Source organism: Rhinatrema bivittatum, chromosome 3 (genome assembly GCF_901001135.1).
Source record: "Rhinatrema bivittatum chromosome 3, aRhiBiv1.1, whole genome shotgun sequence".
In the NCBI taxonomy this organism is placed as follows: domain Eukaryota; kingdom Metazoa; phylum Chordata; class Amphibia; order Gymnophiona; family Rhinatrematidae; genus Rhinatrema; species Rhinatrema bivittatum.
Genome location: NC_042617.1, coordinates 89,335,125 through 89,353,900, shown reverse-complemented (window position 1 = coordinate 89,353,900; position 18,776 = coordinate 89,335,125). Strand labels below are relative to the sequence as shown.

The 18,776-nt window shown below is 44.9% G+C and overlaps 1 protein-coding gene across 1 annotated transcript in view; it reads right to left on the bottom strand.

Annotated features, from left to right (window-relative positions):
* The window catches only part of EML6 (EMAP like 6), an 815,949-nt gene that overhangs the window by 621,916 nt on the left and 175,257 nt on the right, over positions 1-18,776 (bottom strand). Inside the window, exon 6 of the mRNA XM_029593447.1 lies at positions 4,709-4,844. Within this exon, the coding sequence (XP_029449307.1) occupies positions 4,709-4,844 (136 nt within the window). The remainder of the gene's footprint in view (positions 1-4,708; positions 4,845-18,776) is intronic.

Genomic DNA, 18,776 nt, shown 5'->3' with positions numbered 1-18,776 from the left:
GAGAAAACCTCCACATCCTGCTCTTTCAGTTGCGATACTGTCTCCCACAGTTTGTCTACGAAGATGGCAGGTCAACTAATTTCTCATGAAACAAAATCAGAAGGCGGTCCAACGAAGCCAAGGCAAACAAAACGAAAGCAAGACCGTGTGCAGTGGAAGAAGTCTTTTATTAAAATTATTAGATAAAATGCCCGACTCCGGCCAAGTTTCGCCTAGTCAGCTGCATCAGGGACTGTAATAATAGTAGAAATCAATCTATATTGCGTTCAGCATGGTGGACTTGAAGGATCATTTCCCGAAGTCGTCTAGGTAACGATTGTCCTTATCGGGAGGAGTATTAGAATGGACTCTGGTCTTTTTTGCTTTTTTCATGGCCAACTCTACCACAATGGAGGTGTGAGGGAGCTCCACTGTACTATAGTACAGCGATTTCCTTATTCTGAATTTGAGATCCGTTTTTTGGGAAGTGGCCAGACTCAAGAAAAGGGGCTCCCAAGTTTTCTCCAGGACCACATCCCATACCCCATGGGGAAGCTGCGCTGTTGGTTCAGCCGGGACCTCGAAGATTTTTAATATGCCCAGGACTTCAGCCCTAGGGTCTGGCAGCTTTCTGGTTTCCACGTTGTCACGCCCCCACCTTCTCTATGAATTTAGAGTACAAAAGGTCTTCCGGTGGGTTGGAGAGCTCTGGCGGCTCCTCCAGTGGGTCGGAAGGCAACCCGGAAACTGGGTGGCGAGACTTCCAAAATTGAGCTTAGCTGAGGGGAGCATTGTGGTTGGGGTGACTTCTGTGCCCATTGACCAGCCACCTCCAGTTCCTGTGGAGGGGAGCCTCCCTCCAGGGGGCCCTCTACTGAAGAGTGACTTGCTGGCAGATGCTCCTGTTCGCACGGCTCCAGAGGCGCAAAGAGACCTGTCAGAACTGTGGAAATCTGGGACATTGCTTGTTCCGCTAGACTCCCACAGAAGGTGCTGGAAATATGGATTTTTCTTGTTCTTTTCCCAATACAGGGATGGACTTGCACCCTAAGGATGAGCAGGGTACTGCGGCATATAATAAAACCGGAATCTGGTCCTCTGGGTTGATGTTCTCGAGGACCCACCTCTTGTGGTAACTTAGGACATTTGGTGAGAGGCTCCTGTAGTTGAGAACACAGCCCCTTATGCTTGGAGACAGAAGAAATGTCTAAGTAGACTTTGCACAAGGAGGTAAGGACGTTTCTGAGTCGGGGTAATCCGAGAGAAGGTCCATATCTGAAAACCCCATCTCACGGAGTTCTTCAGTACTGAATATTGTCTGCGGGTCCTCGCCTTGTCCCTGTACCTCTGCAGGTTTGGGCTGTGGATTTCTATGCTGAAGTCCGATGTCTCTGGGCTGACAGTTGACACTTGCATCAGCTGCAGTGCAGATCGATGCATGGAGTGGCTTGGCGTCAATGCTTTATCTGTTCGTTCTCGCATTGAGATACTTAGCTTCGGAGGGGTGCACTTTGATGTGTCAGATTCTCTTTTGATGCGTCGTGTGTTGAGGCATCGGTCCTCTGATGCATGTGTTATTTGTTTGATCTTCGGCGCTAGGGACGACACAAGTGTTGAGTCTTTTCGATGGCTGGCACGCTTCACCATTTGCACTGGTTTCGACGCCTCTGTGCTGCTGGCATCAGAAGAATGACGCTGTTTAGCCTTGGCCACCAAAGCATCGTCCAAATGAAGCACTCTATGGACAGTCTTGGGGCGGGGAGAGCACCAAGGTGGCTAGCACCATTTGGCTTGTGAGCCCCTTTTATCTTGGGGTCCAAGATGAGGAGGCTTTTTTCCTTTTCTCCAGCTGGTCCAGCACCAGTCCCAGGGAGGAGTGAGAGGAGAGATGCTCCAACTGTGGGGCATAAGAGCCATCACGCCCTTCCTTGAAGCGCGCAATCTTTTGGGCACACTGTCTTTGGGCTCGTGACGACATGCGCCCAGAGTCGCAGCAAGCCAACTGATAGTGGTCAAGCCCCAGACAGACATAATGTTGAGATTACTTACCTGATAATCTCGTTTTCCTTAGTGTAGACAGATGGACTCAGAACAAGTGGGTATAGTGTGCTCGTGCTAGCAGTTGGAGACGGATCTGACGTCAGCACGGGTACATATACCCCCACAGGAAGTGAAGCACTTCAGTAATCTTCCTTGCAAAAGCTGTTATGGATATATGTGTACTGACGATCAATGAAATAGTGAAACAGGATTCTCCTGACCGATTGATAATAGCAGGAGACCGCCAGCATTCCCAACCGGAAGGCGTCAACACCTGGCAAAGGGGACGCTCTTATGTAAGCAAATGACATGGCCTACCTTGAATCGGTGAAACCCATGTATACCGGCAGCCGGGCGGGATGCTGAGTCCATCTGTCTACACTAAGGAAAACGAGATTATCAGGTAAGTAATCTCAACATTTCCTAGCGTGTAGCCAGATGGACTCAGAACAAGTGGGATGTACAAAAGCTTTACTCCCGGACTGGGCGGGAGGCTGCCTGAGGACTGCATAAGACCGCCCTCGCAAATGCTGTGTCCTCCCTGGCCTGGACATCCAGACGGTAAAACCTGGAGAAGGTATGGAGGGAGGACCATGTCGCCGCTTTACATATTTCTGCAGGCGACAGCATCCTAGATTCTGCCCAAGATGCTGCTTGGGCTCTGGTAGAATGAGCCTTGACTTGTAGAGGTGGTGACTTCCCGGCCTCTACGTAGGCCGCTCTCTCAATAGCATACAGGCACCTATCATGGGCGCTCAATACCTGAACAAGGCCGACAAAATGGCGACCTCCACGGCGTGCCGCATACAGGCAACGCCGCCGATCCTCGGACCTCGGAGACCAAATATAAGAGATGTACGCCTTACCTGATCCTCGGCGCTTCCCGGCTGGAACCCGGGCTGTCTCCGGCTGCGGGGGGAGAGGGGAAATACCTTCACCGCCGCTTCTGAGGAAATGCACCCGCTGCCTCTAGGTCCACGCCGGGACCGAGGCGCCTCTTAGCCCGACCCAAGCCCTTCACGCTCGAGGGCTAGATCCCTGCCGCGATTCGGCCACCGGACCGAGGCCTAGACCTCCGAGGGATCACGGAAATCACCCCGGGAAACTCAACTGGGGGAGGGACCCGAGGGTATCACCGCAGGAGTGCGGGGCTCGATGTTCCTGTAGAAATTTAGTAAGTAGAATATAGAAAGTAGAAAATAGAAAAGTAGTATTGGAAAACACACTCAGCGAGCGTGCAGGCTCTCCAAACTGCTTTGGAGACGGAAATTACTTAAGTGCTTCACTTCCTGTGGGGGTATATGTACCCGTGCTGACGTCAGATCCGTCTCCAACTGCTAGCACGAGCACACTATACCCACTTGTTCTGAGTCCATCTGGCTACACGCTAGGAAATAATAATTATGCCCATCTGTGATTGACATCACCTTATCGCACTGGCAGTATTTGAAGCCAGGCAGTTTGGGGGCTATGGTAGCACTGAAAAGTGCTGTTGTGGTCTTCCCCTGAAGAAAAAACTCTGAGGAGAAGTCGGGAGAAAAAGCCCAGCATGTGGATGGCAGAGCGGAAAAATGAGACCGAGGAGAAGGCGGCGATTGAGTGGGAAGATACTCATGGGAGGACGTGCGCAGCTTCACAGAGCAAAGCTCTGTGATTGCTAGGAGAAGCTCCACCTCAGGGCCACCGGAGAACGTTCCCAGACAGCATGATTAATTCAGCCCTTCTATCGTCGGGAAAAGAAAAATACCCATGTACTTTTCCTTTGAGAGTTTGTGCAAAACCATGGGTAAAATTGCCCCCTATAATTCTTTAAGAAAATACCCCTATTATATTGTCTGTATACCATATTCAAGCCCAAAATGTAAATGACTAGTTGTTGCAGGAAAATTCTAGAAAGGATAATGTGAAAAATAGTAACTTTTTGTTTTTAAATGGAAAATAGACCATCTTAGGATTCTTTTTCACTTTCTAATTTTTATATCATTGTTGAAAAATAATGAGCATTTGAAATTAGAAAAGCCTCTTCTACTTAGTCACTCCCACAGGTATGGACTGAAGTAAACCAGAAAAGCACTGTATTGATCACCATCAGAACATCTGGTTAACATCACCCCTGATACATCCAAAGAAAGAATAAAAGACCAGTCAACTCAGACCTGGATATAGGCATAGACATCATAGGACTGTGCCTAGAGTGCCAAATTCTGAAAGTGCCGAAAATCTAGGCCTCCCCCTGCTGCTCTCTAACTTCCAGTGGTGAAACTCCCCATCTCTGGTCCTCTATCTATCGTGTAATAATCTTAAATCTGAATCTAAGTCAATTATAGAGTCAATTCAGCAACAGAAATTATAAATTTGAATTCTGCTGCATGGCTTGTCACTGATTTGAGACAAGAAGGAAAGTAGAGAGAAAAAGATAACCAAGAGGGGTTAATAATAATAAAAAAAAAAAGTATACCAAACAGATAAAATTATAGGAATCAATTAGCATAAAAAAGAATGAAACCTAGAGTAAAACTAACAGGTATTAGCGTGAGGGAACAAGCATGACATTATGAAGAATGCTGGTTTTACTGCTGCTGTAAAATAAAATACATGTGGAGTCTTGCGAAATGACACAATGTACAAGCATAAATGTGTTTTATCTATAAAATTTCCAATTTCTCAGGAAATAATGATACAGATTTACCTTTATATCCTTGTTCCGTCTCCCTGAGATCAATTTTAGTAATTGGCTTGAAATCACAGTCCCATAATCGTATACACCCATCTCTCCCACCAGTGGCAAAACCTTCCTCGCAGCCATACATACTAAATATTCCAGCCTGTTAAATAATAATCATTTTACACCAAGTTACATTTTATTTTAGAATTCAATAGGAACAATGACAAAAAAACAATGCAACTTCTTGTTAAAATCATAAAAATAATGTGTTTGATTTTCTATAGTTAGAAAGCAATCTACAATTTATTTATTTCCAATATGCTTTCATAAGATCTTAATTTACTGAAAATCCCAAATATATTCCTGAAAGTATTCTTGATATTGTAGTTTAAAAGAAGAAACCCAAACACCCAATTTGAATAAAAAATTGGTTTTATACTAAATGCTGCAGTTATTGGAGTATGCGTATACTAAATTCTCATACAATTTTGTTAAACCCTTATCAACTGATGTTGACAGAATGAAGGGAATGTATATATCACTTGAAAGTTATCCTAAAAATATATTTGGCCAAATAACAAGGAGATAGATCTGTGAACATTTCATAATGCTTTATTTCCTTTTTTACCACAAACATTTGCTCATGCTTACTATTGAACAATGGCAGGGCAACTTTCAAAATGCTTGATGTCAACCAATCAGAGCAACCTTAAAATTCCTTAATGACATCTATGTGCTCTGACCTGCCTGAGATTTCAACTTCTCTTCTTTTCTTTAGAGAATTGACTTGCCTCACATGTTGCTATATTTCAAACTATGGAGTCAATTTTCAAAAGAGCACAGACTGCCCAACTTAAATCAACCAAATTCTGACCATCTAAGTTAAGCAGATTTTCAGCTGAACCTAGCAAGTTGGATATTCAACTGAAAATAAGCCTCAATCGAGTCAGCTAAAATGTAGCCACCTAGATATAGGGCACTCAGCCCTATGCAAATAAACTTAGCTAGCTGATACTGAAAATCAGCACTGGCTAGTTAAATCCTCTTCGGAGACCCTCTCCCACTCCACCCCCAAGGGGTTATTTTAAAAATGACTCCCAGCATCACTATCCTCCCCCACCACCTAAAATGCTGTTATTTTAAAAACGTTCCAAGCAGCTCCTCTCTCCTACCACTCCGAGTTCTGCTATTTTTATTTTTTTTTAAAGTCCAGCGGCAGCCCCATCCCTCCCACCACCAACATCCTCTTCTTCCCAAGTGCCAATCATTTTTAAAAGTCTTTGAAGGTGAATATGTTAGACCCTCCTTAAAAATCCAGGATCAAGCATTTAGCCTGGTCCACATTAATACACAGACAGGAAGGGAGTTACGCTCTAAGAGTAATCTTCTTAGAAGGAAATAAAAAGGAGTGGAGGAGTAGCCTAGTGGTTAAAGCAGTGGGCTATGAACCAGGAGAGCAAGGTTTGAGTCCTGCTGTCGCTCCTTGTGAACTTGGCCAAGTCACTTTACCCTCCATTGCCTCAGGTACAAACTTACAGGCCGATACAGTACCATTGGAGCACACTGTTAACCTGCCATTGGATGCGCGTTTTCCCTTATTCAGTAAGGGGCAGAAACCGCACATCCAATAGCGCCCTCAACACACATTTTACTTCTTCGGGCACCGGGAAAGTGCACCCTCCGACTTAATATCGCCATGGTCCCGAAGGGTAAAAAAAGTAAAAAAAAAAAATTTTGAAGTCGGCCAGCGGCTGTCGGGTCGAAAACCGGACGCTCAATTTTGCCAGCGTCCGGCTGTCAGCGTCCGGCTGTCAGCGTCCGGCTGTCAGCGGGCTCGAGAACAGACGCCGGCATAATTGAGCGTCAGCTGTCAAACCCGCTGACAGCCGTCGCTCCGGGGAAAAGGAGGCGCTAGGGACGCGCTAGTGTCCCTAGCGCCTCCTTTTGCCCGTTTCTACCGCCGGACCTAATTTAAATACTGAATCGCGCACACAGGCGAGTGGCCTGTGCGCGCGCCGGGAGAACGGGCATTCGCCCGCTCTCCAGCGGACATTACTGAATCGGCCCGTTAGATTGTAAGCCCTCTGGGGATAGGGAAATACCTATAGTACCTGAATGTAATCCACTTTGAAGTACTGCAAAAAAAAAAAGTGGAATATAAATCTAAATAATAAGAAGCTAGGCCCAGGAAGAAAGAATATGGGGGCCCCATGGAAGAGAAGGAAGCCTACGGAAGGCTAATACTTACTGCTGAACTGCGAGTTATATTGCTGTCTTTATTTTGTTAACTACAAAGTTAGGCCAAGCTACTTCTGCTTTGTTTTCTTGTTACTAATAAAGAAGTTTATGAGAGAACTGCCAGTCTGATTATGTTCTCTGGTTAGCCCAGACCACTCATGGTGTCACATATGATGTCAGTTTGGGAATTTCTACGCTAAGCTGTGCACAGGTGGACAGCAACATTAAAAAGAAAAAAGAAAGAGAAAGAAAGCAGAGTTGCTTACCTGTAACAGGTCTTCTCCCAGGACAGCAGGATGTTAATCCTCACATGTGGGTGACATCATCAGATGGAGCCCTGTCACGGAACACGTTTGTCAAGGTTTCTAGAACCTTGACTGGCCCACTGAGCATGGCACTAACCCTGCAGCCACCAGGGGTCCCCCTTCAGTCTCGTTTGTAGCAAAAAGAACGAGCGAAAAATAAAATAAAAAAATGTAATGAACCCAACTCCATGGGGTGGCGAGTGGATTTCGTGAGGACTACCATCCTGCTGTCCTGGGAGAACACCTGTTACAGGTAAGCAACTCTGCTTTCTCCCAGGACAAGCAGGATGGTAGTCCTCACATGTGGGTGAATAACAAGCTACAAGCTGCTTCATAATAATCAGGTGAAGCAGCACCCAACATGTGCAACAGCCACAACAACTGGGATGCTGTTGGTAACAATGAGGGAGCCTGAACTTCACAGCAGTCGTGGTAGGACGAGTTGGGTTTTCACATTGGGAACAATTCTTAAGGTCATACAGGCCAATGACAGAATGGTGTCGTTCGGACCTGTGCAAGTAATAGAGGGCTGCGAAGGGGTGGATAGATCTCCACATCGCAGACTTGTAGATTTTGGTAATCGGTCATGAAAAGTAGAGTGTCACTGACATTGCCATGACCCTGATGAAATGCCTTCACTCATCCCTGAAGTGGAAGGTCCGCTTGCTGATGGCAGAATGCAATGCATTGTGCAAGGTAAATGAAGATAGTTTGCATAACCACCGCAATTCCATGTTACTGTTGTCGAAGAACAAAGAGTTGGGTGGATTCCTGGTGGACTGCGGAGTGTGCACAGAAAACGCAACTGCACGTCTACAGTCCAAGATATGTAAAAGCAGAGCACTCGATTGAGTGCAAGGCTTTGGCAGAGTATGTACAGATTTATGGTACGTGGAAATCAGTTACCATCTGAGGAAGGAATGTAGGTGAGTGCGTAGAATACCAGGTCATGGAGGAATGTTGCGTAGGGTGAGTAGGCACAAGGGCTGTAAACTCACAGATTCTGCGAGTAGATGAAATGGTTACAAGGAAAAAATAATTTTCTTTGTAAGGTATTGTAGTGCACAGGAGCGTAGTGTAAGCATGATAGTGTAGTGCTATGTCATGAGCGGTCTCCGTAGAAGAAGCTGAAGCTGAGGTATGCTTTTTATAAAGCAACTCACCAGGGGTTGTAACTCCTGTATACTTTTATGAAGATAAAAAGCATCTTGCTTTTTCCACTTATGTTCATTGTAAAGCCTATGGCTAAATTACTGTTTGCTGTAAACCGAGGTGATGTGCATTATGTGCCGCGGTATATAAAAATCTATAAATAATAATAATAATAATAATAATGAAGATATGAAATGGTAGTGAAGTAAATCTTACTAGTGGAAATCTGGGAACCAGAGTTGAAGAGGTGGCATTAATTGTACAATAGATGCGATGTGGACAAGAAAGGGATCAAGCCCTTCCGTGGACATTACCAGGTAAACTCTTCCATTTAGAGCGGTAAGATTTCCGCATGGAAGCCTTTCGTAAAGTTAAGAGGTCTTGAGAGACGATCATAGACAGATGGAGAGTAGATTTACCGGCGTCCAAAGGGTTCATGAGTATCATGTAGCCTTTGGACTGTTTTACCTTCACGAGAATACTGCTATGAGCAGTATCTGGGGGTACGGTATAGCAGTCCTATGTTTCAGGGACAGCAAAGGTATGAATGGGTGGTGCTCTTCAGTCCCTGTATTGGGAGCAGAAGAGTCCATTCTGTAGTTTAGGCTGGACACAAGAATCTATGGTTAGTTGAAATCATCGGTAGGAACTTTGCTCACAACAGAGGGATCCAAGGATCACTTGTGGAGTTAGAAGTTCAAGCACAGGGGTAGCTTGCTTATTACGGCGGGTACTACCTTAAACCAATTAAGCCTGATACATCACTTTGAATGCATATACAGCGTTGCTCTCTGCTTCAACGGCAGGGGGAAATGTAGAAAACAGGATTTACATTCAGACAACATCCAACAAGGCATTGGTCTGTGCAGTCTCAGTAAACAAGCATCGGGGTAACTTGCTTGATGTGGCGGTTACTATCCTTAACCATTAAGCCTTATGCTCACCTTTGATGCAACTCCAACATTACTCTCTGCATCAATGACAGGGGATGGCAGGAAATTTGAATCAAACAGTTACCAACAAGGGCCCTGAACTTGGTGGTTGATGAAACAGATAAGTATGGGAAAACCAGTGTGGAAGCTTGCTGGGCAGTCTAGATGGGCCGATTGGTCTTTTTATGCCGTCATATCTATGTTTCTATGTAAGTGTCAGCTGAGTCGGTGTTCCAGTGCAGTCACTGTGCTGCCAGAAAATGGTGCGCAGTATAATGGAGTGTCGTATGGCTAACGCTAATAAACTGCACTGATACCTGACAGAACCAAGAAAGCCCAGGCTGCGTTGTGTGTTCAGGCAGAAGTGCGGTACTTGGTGGTCAATGAGAATGAAGAATATCTTGTTGAAGAGGCACTCCAGGAATGCATAGAGGAAGCAACGACTCGACCGAAACTCCAAGAAGTAGAACTGACAGTCATTCCGAGTCATGTCAAGTTTTTAGTTTGAAGGCCTGCAACCTGGGCATTCCAACGTAAGGTGGAGATGTTGGTGGTCTAGGTCATCCACAGGGCTGATTGCAAGAAGGGTAGACCTGTTCATAATTTGGCATTGTCTGTCTATGAAGTAAGGTACAGAGAAGGGCAACCAAAATGATAAAGGGGATAGAACAGCTTCCCTATGAGGAAAGGCTGAAGAGGTTAGGGCTGTTCAGCTTGGAGAAGAGACGGCTAAGGGGGGATATGATAGAGGTCTTTAAGATCATGAGAGGTCTTGAACGAGTAGATGTGACTCAGTTATTTTCACTTTTGAATAATAGAAGGACTAGGGGGCATTCCATGAAGTTAGCAAGTAGCACATTTAAGACTAATCGGAGAAAATTCTTTTTCACTCAACGCACAATAAAGCTCTGGAATTTGTTGCCAGAGGATGTGGTTAGTGCAGTTAGTGTAGCTGGGTTCAAAAAAGGTTTGGATAAGTTCTTGGAGGAGAAGTCCATTAATAGATATTAATCAATTTTATCTTAGGGAATAGCCACTGCTATTAATTGCATCAGTAGCATGGGATCTTCTTAGTGTTTGGGTAATTGCCAGGTTCTTGTGGCCTGGTTTTGGCCTCTGTTGGAAACAGGATTCTGGGCTTGATGGACCCTTGGTCTGACCCAGCATGGCAATTTCTTATGTTCTTATGTTCTTAAGAGACAACAGAGAGGATTGGTGAAGTGGATAAGGGACATAACAGCTGAGTAGCTTTATGTTACTGATACTGCAAGTGCATTATGTCAGGCTTCTGGGTAGTTATGTCAGTAGGGTGGCATAGACTATGTCGTCATGTCATCGACCTTCCACTGCAGATAGCTGGAGAGGTTGGACAGCGTGGATGCCCAATTATGAGGGCGACTGTGAAGTATAGGTCAGCTGTCAGAAAGGAGAGGTGAGAAGACAGTGTCAAATGGGATTTCTGGTAGGTGATTAGAAAATCCCAGAATGTAGAGGAGCCACATAATGAATTCAAGAGAGTCGAGACCTCATGTATGGACTTGACTGTTACATGACAGTTGTCCAGATCCGAAAATCATATACAACTGTACGGAGTAACGGTGCAGCCACTACTGTCAGTCTCTTCAGGAACATTTGGGCACAGAGGCAAGGCCAAATGGCAGTGATGTGTGCATGTCATGGATACATGTTTATGAAGGACCAAGGAGCAGATCCAATCCTATTCATATATCAGAGGAAGCCTAATGCCCAAGAATAACATAGTCTACATTTCTTGGTAAGGAGATGTGTATAGGGCACCGAAGTGCAGAAGAAGTTTGAGACCAACTGTCTTTTTTTTTTTTTTTTTTGACACGTGGAGTGGAACCCACTCTCCTGCTGGGTCAGGGAACAGATTATATGGTTCTGAGACACAGCACAGTTGCTTACCTGTAACAGGTGTTCTCCCAGGACAGCAGGATGTAGTCCTCACATGTGGGTGATGTCATTGGACGGATCCCTATCACGGAAAATTTTTCTGTCAAAGTTTCTAGAACTTTTGACTCGCACACTGAGCATACCCAGAATGCCATGATCTCTCAAGCCACATGGGTCTCCCTTCAGTCTCGTTTGTAGTAGGGATGTGAATCGTTTTTTGACAATTTAAAATATCGTCCGATATATTTTAAATCGTCAAAAATCGTTAGAGCCGCGATACAATAACAATTCCCCTGATTTATTGTCAAAAAATCGTAAATCGGGGAAGGGGGAGGGGAAAGGGGAGGGCGGGAAAACCGGCACACTAAAAAAAACCCTAAAACCCAACCCGACCCTTTAAAATAAATCCCCCACCCTCCCGAACCCCCCCAAAATGCCTTAAATTACCTGGGGTCCAGAGAAAGGGTCCCGCTGTGATCTTCCACTCTCAGACCTCCGGTGCTTGTAGAAATGGCGCCGGCGCTACCTTTGGTTTTTCCGTACGGAAAAATGATTAGCGGCAGGAGATCGCTCCCGGACCCCCGCTGGACCCCCAGGGACTTTTGGCCAGCTTGGGGGGGCCTCCTGACCCCCACAAGACTTGCCAAAAGTCCAGCGGGGGTCCGGAACGACCTCCTGCAGTCGAATCGTGTTGTCTACGGCCGGCGCCATTTTGCGCAAAATGGCAGCTGGCCAAAAGTCCCTGGGGGTCCAGCGGGGGTCCGGGAGCGATCTCCTACGCTCCTGACCTCGGGGGACAAAAAACAAAATGGCGCCGGCGCTACCTTTGACCTGTCATATGACAAGGCAAAGGTAGCGCCGGCGCCATTTCTACAAGCACCGGAGGTCCGAGAGTAGAAGATCACACCGGGACCCTTCCTCTGGACCCCAGGTAATTTAAGGCATTTTGGGGGGGTTCGGGAGGGTGGGGGATTTATTTTAAAGGGTCGGGGTGGGTTTTAGGGTTGTTTTAGTGTGCCGGTTTTCCCGCCCTCCCCCCCACTGGACCCCAGGTAATTTAAGGCATTTTGGGGGGGGGGTTCGGGAGGGTGGGGGATTTATTTTAAAGGGTCGGGGTGGGTTTTAGGGATGTTTTAGTGTGCCGGTTTTCGATTTTCACGATTTTCATGATATTTAAAAAACCCAAACGGCGACGATCCGATTCCCTCCCCCTCCCAGCCGAAATCGATTGTTAAGACGATCGATCACACAATTCACATCTCTAGTTTGTAGCAAAAGGTGCAAGCGAAAAATAAAATAATAAAACGTTTTGGACCCAACTCCGCAGGGTGGCATATGGGTTTCGTGAGGACTACATCCTGCTGTCCTGGGAGAACACCTGTTACAGGTAAGCAACTCTGCTTCGTCCCAGGACAAGCAGGATGCTTGTCCTCATGTGGGTAATTAGCAAGCTACAGGCTGACTCATATTTGTTTGGACCTACAGCGTACAACTTGTGCAACAGGCACAACAACTGGCATACTGTTGGGAAAAATGAGGCAGCCTGAAATCACAGCAGATTGGATGTGGAAGGAGTTGGGATTATACTGGAAATAAGTTCTTCAAGATGGATTGTCCAAAGGCAGAGTCTTGGCATCCTTCCTTGTCCAGGCAATAATGTGATGCAAATGTGTGAAGAGAGTTCCATGTTGCAGCTTTGCAGATGTCAGCAATCGGTACTGAACAATAGTGAGCTACTGAGGTTGTCATGGATCTTACTGAGTGCGCCTTCACTTGTCCCTGGAGAGGAAGGCCTGCTTTTTCATAGCAGAATTTGATAGACTCTGCTAGCCAGTTGGAGAGAGTTTGTTTGCCCACTGCAACTCCTAGTCTGTTTCTGTCAAAAGAAACAAAGAGTTGGGTGGATTTCCTATGGACTGCAGTGTGGTCTAGGTAAAATGCAAGCGCACGTTTACAGTCCACGGTGTGTAAAACTCTCTCGCCTTGGTGAGTGAGGCCTTGGGAAAAAGGTGGGCAAGTGGAAGTCAGTAACCACCTTGGGAAGGAATTTAAGAACATAAGAACATAAGAAAATGCCATACTGGGTCAGACCAAGGGTCCATCAAGCCCAGCATCCTGTTTCCAACAGTGGCCAATCCAGGCCATAAGAACCTGGCAAGTACCCAAAAACTAAGTCTATTCCATGTAACCATTGCTAATGGCAGTGGCTATTCTCTAAGTGAACTTAATAGCAGGTAATAGACTTCTCCTCCAAGAACTTATCCAATCCTTTTTTAAACACAGCTATACTAACTGCACTAACCACATTCTCTGGCAACAAATTCCAGAGTTTAATTGTGCGTTGAGTAAAAAAGAACTTTCTCCGATTAGTTTTAAATGTGCCCCATGCTAACTTCATGGAGTGCCCCCTAGTCTTTCTACTATCCGAAAGAGTAAATAACCGATTCACATCTACCCGTTCTAGACCTCTCATGATTTTAAACACCTCTATCGTATCCCCCCTCAGTTGTCTCTTCTCCAAGCTGAAAAGTCCTAACCTCTTTAGTCTTTCCTCATAGGGGAGTTGTTCCATTCCCCTTATCATTTTGGTGGCCCTTCTCTGTACCTTCTCCATCGCAATTATATCTTTTTTGAGATGCGGCGACCAGAATTGTACACAGTATTCAAGGTGCGGTCTCACCATGGAGCGATACAGAGACATTATGACATTTTCCGTTTTATTCATCATTCCTTTTCTAATAATTCCCAACATTCTGTTTAGGGTGAGTATGGAAGACCACGGTGTCATACAGGAACCTGGTATAGGGTGAGTATGTGACAAGTACTTGTAACTCACTAACCCTTCATGCAGATGTAACGGCTACTAGGAAGAAGTCTTTCCATGTAAGAAATTTAACATCGCAGGAGTGCAAAGGCTCAAACGGAGAGCACATGAGCCTTGAAAGTACTACATTCAGGTCCCACTAGATGGCTGGTGGGCGTAGAGGGGGCTTAAGTTGTAATAGGCCCCTCATGAACCTATTCTTAAGGTTCATGAGGGGCCTATTACACCAGAACTTCCCCAACACCTTTGTGGTACGCTGAGATGGCACTAAGGTGTACCCTCACCGAAGAAGTCTGGAGACCAGATTCTGAAATGTGCCAGAGATAGTCTAATAGAGATGGCGTGGGGCAGGAGAAGGGATCAATACCTTTTTGCGTGCACCACGTGGTGAACCTTTTCCACTTAGAATGATAGGATTTTCGTGTGGAAGGCTTTCGTGAAGCTACAAGCACTTGAGAGACATCAGCTGAAAGGCTGAGCAATTGGAGGATCAAGCTTTCAACATCCAGGCTGTGAGGGATAGGATCTGAAGGTTCAGATGGCGTAACATGCCTTGGTGTGCCCAGGAGAATGGGATCTCTGAGCAAAAGGTCGAGAAGCATGGGAAACCACATTTGTCGAGGCCAATACAGGGCTATGAGTATCTTTGACCCTTTGTCCTGTTGTAACTTCACAAGAGTTTTGGCTATCAGCGGTGTCGGGGGATACGCATATAGGAGGCCTGTGTTCCAGGGGCGAGCAAACGCATCTATAGTTAACTTGTTTTGTTGCCTGTGCAGGGAGCAGAATCTGTCCACTTTGTGATTCACTTTGGATGCAAATAGGTCTATTGTTGATTGACCCCAGCGTTGGAAGATTCTGGTCATTACCACAGAATCCAGAGACCACTCATGGGGATGGAACTGTCGGCTGAGGTGATCTGCTATTACATTCTGCATGCCTGCCAGATAAGTGGCCCATAGAAACACGGAGTGTGCAAGGGCCCAGTCCCAGATCTGCGCGGCTTCTTGGCAGAAGAGATAAGAGCCTGTGCCGCCCTGCTTGTTCAAGTACCACATTGCAACTGTGTTGTCTGTATGAGAACAGTCTTGTGTGAAAGGCAGTCCTTGAACGCATAGAGAACATAACGTATAGCTCGAAGCTCTAGGAAGTTGATCTGAAATGTTCCTTCGAGTTGTGTCCAAGTACCTTGAATTTGCAAATTGTTCACATGAGCTCCCCAATCCAAGGTGGATGCATCTGTGGTCAAAGTTATCTGTGGAAGTGGTTGCTGAAAAGGCAGACCTGTTAGCAAGTTGTCTTTGTTTGTCCACCAGAGAAGCGATAAACGTAACTGGTGGGTTACTTGGATCTGGGATGAGAGCGGTTGAGTGGCTTGCAGTCACTGAGTCTTCAAAGTCCATTGAGTTCTTCTCATGCCCAGCCTGGCCATAGGAGTGACTTGGACCGTGGAAGCCATGTGGCCCAGCAATGTTAGAAATTGATGGGATGAGGCTGTTTTCTTTGTGCACAGACATACAGCTAGTCTGGAGAGTGTGTCTGCGCGGTCGTTAGGCAGGAAGGCCTTCGCTACTGTAGTGTCCAAATCTGCTCTAATGAATGTCAGGAGATGAGATGGAGTCAGGTGGGATTTTGGTAGTTGATAAGAAATCCCAACGAGTGCAGTAGAGTGATAGTGAGCTTGAGAGTGTCGAGAGCTCCTTGCTTGGATTGGCTCTTTATGAGCCAGTTGACCAGGTAAGGAAAGACGTGTATTTGTTTCTTGCATAGGTGGGCCGCAGCCACTGCCAGGCACTTTGTAAATACACGGGGAGCCAAGGCAAGTCCGAATGGCAGAACCCGGTATTGAAAGTGTTGATGTCCCACTAGGAAGTGCAGGTATTTGCAGTGGTGTGGGAAATAAGGGAATGTGAGCGTAAGCATCTTGAAGATCCAGAAAACAGAGTCAATCTCCGTTTTACAGAAGTGGAAGCATGATACCCAAGGACACCATCCTGAATTTTTCTCTTCGTAGAAATTTATTGAGATTGCGAAGGTCTAAGATGGGGCGGAGGCCGCCTGATTTCTTTGGAATGAGAAAGTAGCCCTGCTGTGCTCGGGGAACAGGTTCCACAGCCCTGGCGCCCAGATGGGTGGACAGTTCTGACTCTAGAAGAGTTGTGTGATCTTTTTGCATCCACAGTGGATTGGGCGGTGAATCGGGGGGGGGGGGTAACGTGAGGAAGTTTAGACAGTATCCGTGGATTATGATGGATTTATTTATTTATTTGCAGTTTTTATATACCAACATTTGTTTAGTAACCTCACATCGGTTCACAATTAACAGAAACATTGCAGCTGTGCCAAATAGAACGAGCATGTGCAACTGTGCTTTACAAAAAACAATAAACATTTACAACAGACAATAAACTTTACATTAAACTTGTTAACGAACATATGCAATAGTGCTTTACAATAAACTTGTCAACTGGGGGGGAGGGGAGAGAACAGTGGAACAATGAAAGGGAAAAATAATATAGTGGTACAAAGCAAATTATCTCACTGAATTTATAAGTCTATAAATAAATAGGATGAATTTATACGTCTATACATAAATAGAATGAATTTTATAAAACACAATTGGAAAAGAGAAAAGCTGGGTATGAGAGAAAGAAATGGGATAGAAGTCTTATATACAATTGATATACAATCAATATACAATCGATATGAATAATTGCCAACAAAAAGTTAGGTGTGGTGAGAAAGAAATAGGGGATGTACATTTAAGTACATTAGTGGGCAAGGCTGTAGGAGTAAGGGAGAGAAGAGAGCATAAGGGTTAAGTATAAGCCTGTAGGAAAAGCCATGTTTTCAGTTTTTGCTTAAATTTTATTGGGCATGTTTCTTGCCGTAAGTCTGGTGTCATATTGTTCCAACAGTTCGGTCCGGCTATGGTTATCGCACGCTTTCTAGTTGACTCAAGAGTGGTGGTTTTATGTGTGGGGGTGTGTAGGGTGGCTGCATGTTGTGTTCTAGGGGTTCTGGAGTGTTTGTGGAAGTAAAGTTCATTATTGAACCATGTCATGTTTTCATTGTGTAGGGTCTTGTGTATTAGAGATAAGGTTTTGAACATGATGAACATCATGAACATGTTCATCATGTTCATGATGTTCATCATGTTCATGATGAACATGATGAAGATGTTCAACATGTTCAACATGTTGAACATGTTCATGATGAACATCATGATGAACATGATGAACATCATGATGAACATGATGAACATGATGAACATGTTCATCAACATGATGAACATGAAGGGTTTCAAACCCTTCATTAAATCTATCATCAAGGAATGCTATTTTAAGCTCCAAACCATAAAAAAACTCAGACCACTGCTACACTTTTCTGATTTCCGCACTGTACTCCAGTCTATCATTTTATCTAAGATAGACTATTGTAATGCACTCTTTCTAGGCATTCCCGCCACCCATACCAAACCCTTACAACTACTACAAAACGCTGCCGCAAGGATACTATCAAATTCAAAAAAAAGAGATCACATCACCCCCACACTTATCGAACTTCATTGGCTCCCTATACACTCTCGAATTCTTTATAAAGCCCTTTCCATCATCCACAAAAGTCTGTTGAACTCTAACCTCAATTGGATTAACCCCCCACTCCTCCCCCGTACCTCGAATAGACCCACACGTACAGCCCTGCAAGGCACCCTACGTGCCCAACCCATCAAATCTTTCAAATTATCATCTACCATAAGCAGAGCTTTCTCTCTTGCTGGCCCCTCCATATGGAACTCCCTGCCTCCCGATATACGCCTGGAAACATACACACCCACTTTAAAAAAAAAACTGAAAACATGGCTCTTCCAGCAAGCTTACTACATATCACCCTCCATTACATAAACCCTCACTGATTAACTAAGAATTGATTAAATAACGAATTTGATACATGACTAGGAATCTTTTTCTCGGAATATGTCTTATGCCCACCGATTTTGTACTTTGACTCGGCTACTTATGTCCTTAGATAATGTATATAGTTTTGATTTTGCTGTATCTATTTATTGATTTCACGGACGTTGCCCGGCATAGTCAGCCCTATACCCCATCCCTGTTTTAGCCTCCTTGTTCTCAGTTACATGTAAGGGCACTGCCCAAAAGTTAACCTGTTTTTCAATGTTATATGTAAGGGTTCTGCCCAATTGTTCCTGTTTAACTGTAAACCGATGCGATGTGTAAACGGTTATCGGTATAAAAGAAACTTTAAATAAATAAATAAATAAATAAATAAATAAATAAATGATTCTCTGCGCAATGGGGAGCCAGTGCAGATCTCTGAGTATGGGAGTAATATGTTCTGATTTTCTGGTATTGGTGAGAATGCGTGCTGCTGCATTCTGAAGCATTTGTAGTGGTAGAATGGTAGTTTTGGGTAGACCTAGGAGAAGGGCATTACAATAATCAACTTTCGAAAAAATGAGGGATTGCAGTACAGTAAGGAAATCGTGTTGGTAGAGTAATGGTCTTAATTTTTTTTAGAGGGTGTAGTTTGAAGAACCCATCTTTAATAATGTTGTTGATATGTTTTTTAAAATTAAGGTGGTTGTCTAATGTGACTCCAAGGTTTTTAACAGTGTTAGTGATGTCAGGAGAAGTGAGTGATGTGTGAGTGGCAGCAATTGTGTTTTTGTGATTCTGTGGGGAAATGACCATAAGTTCTGTTTT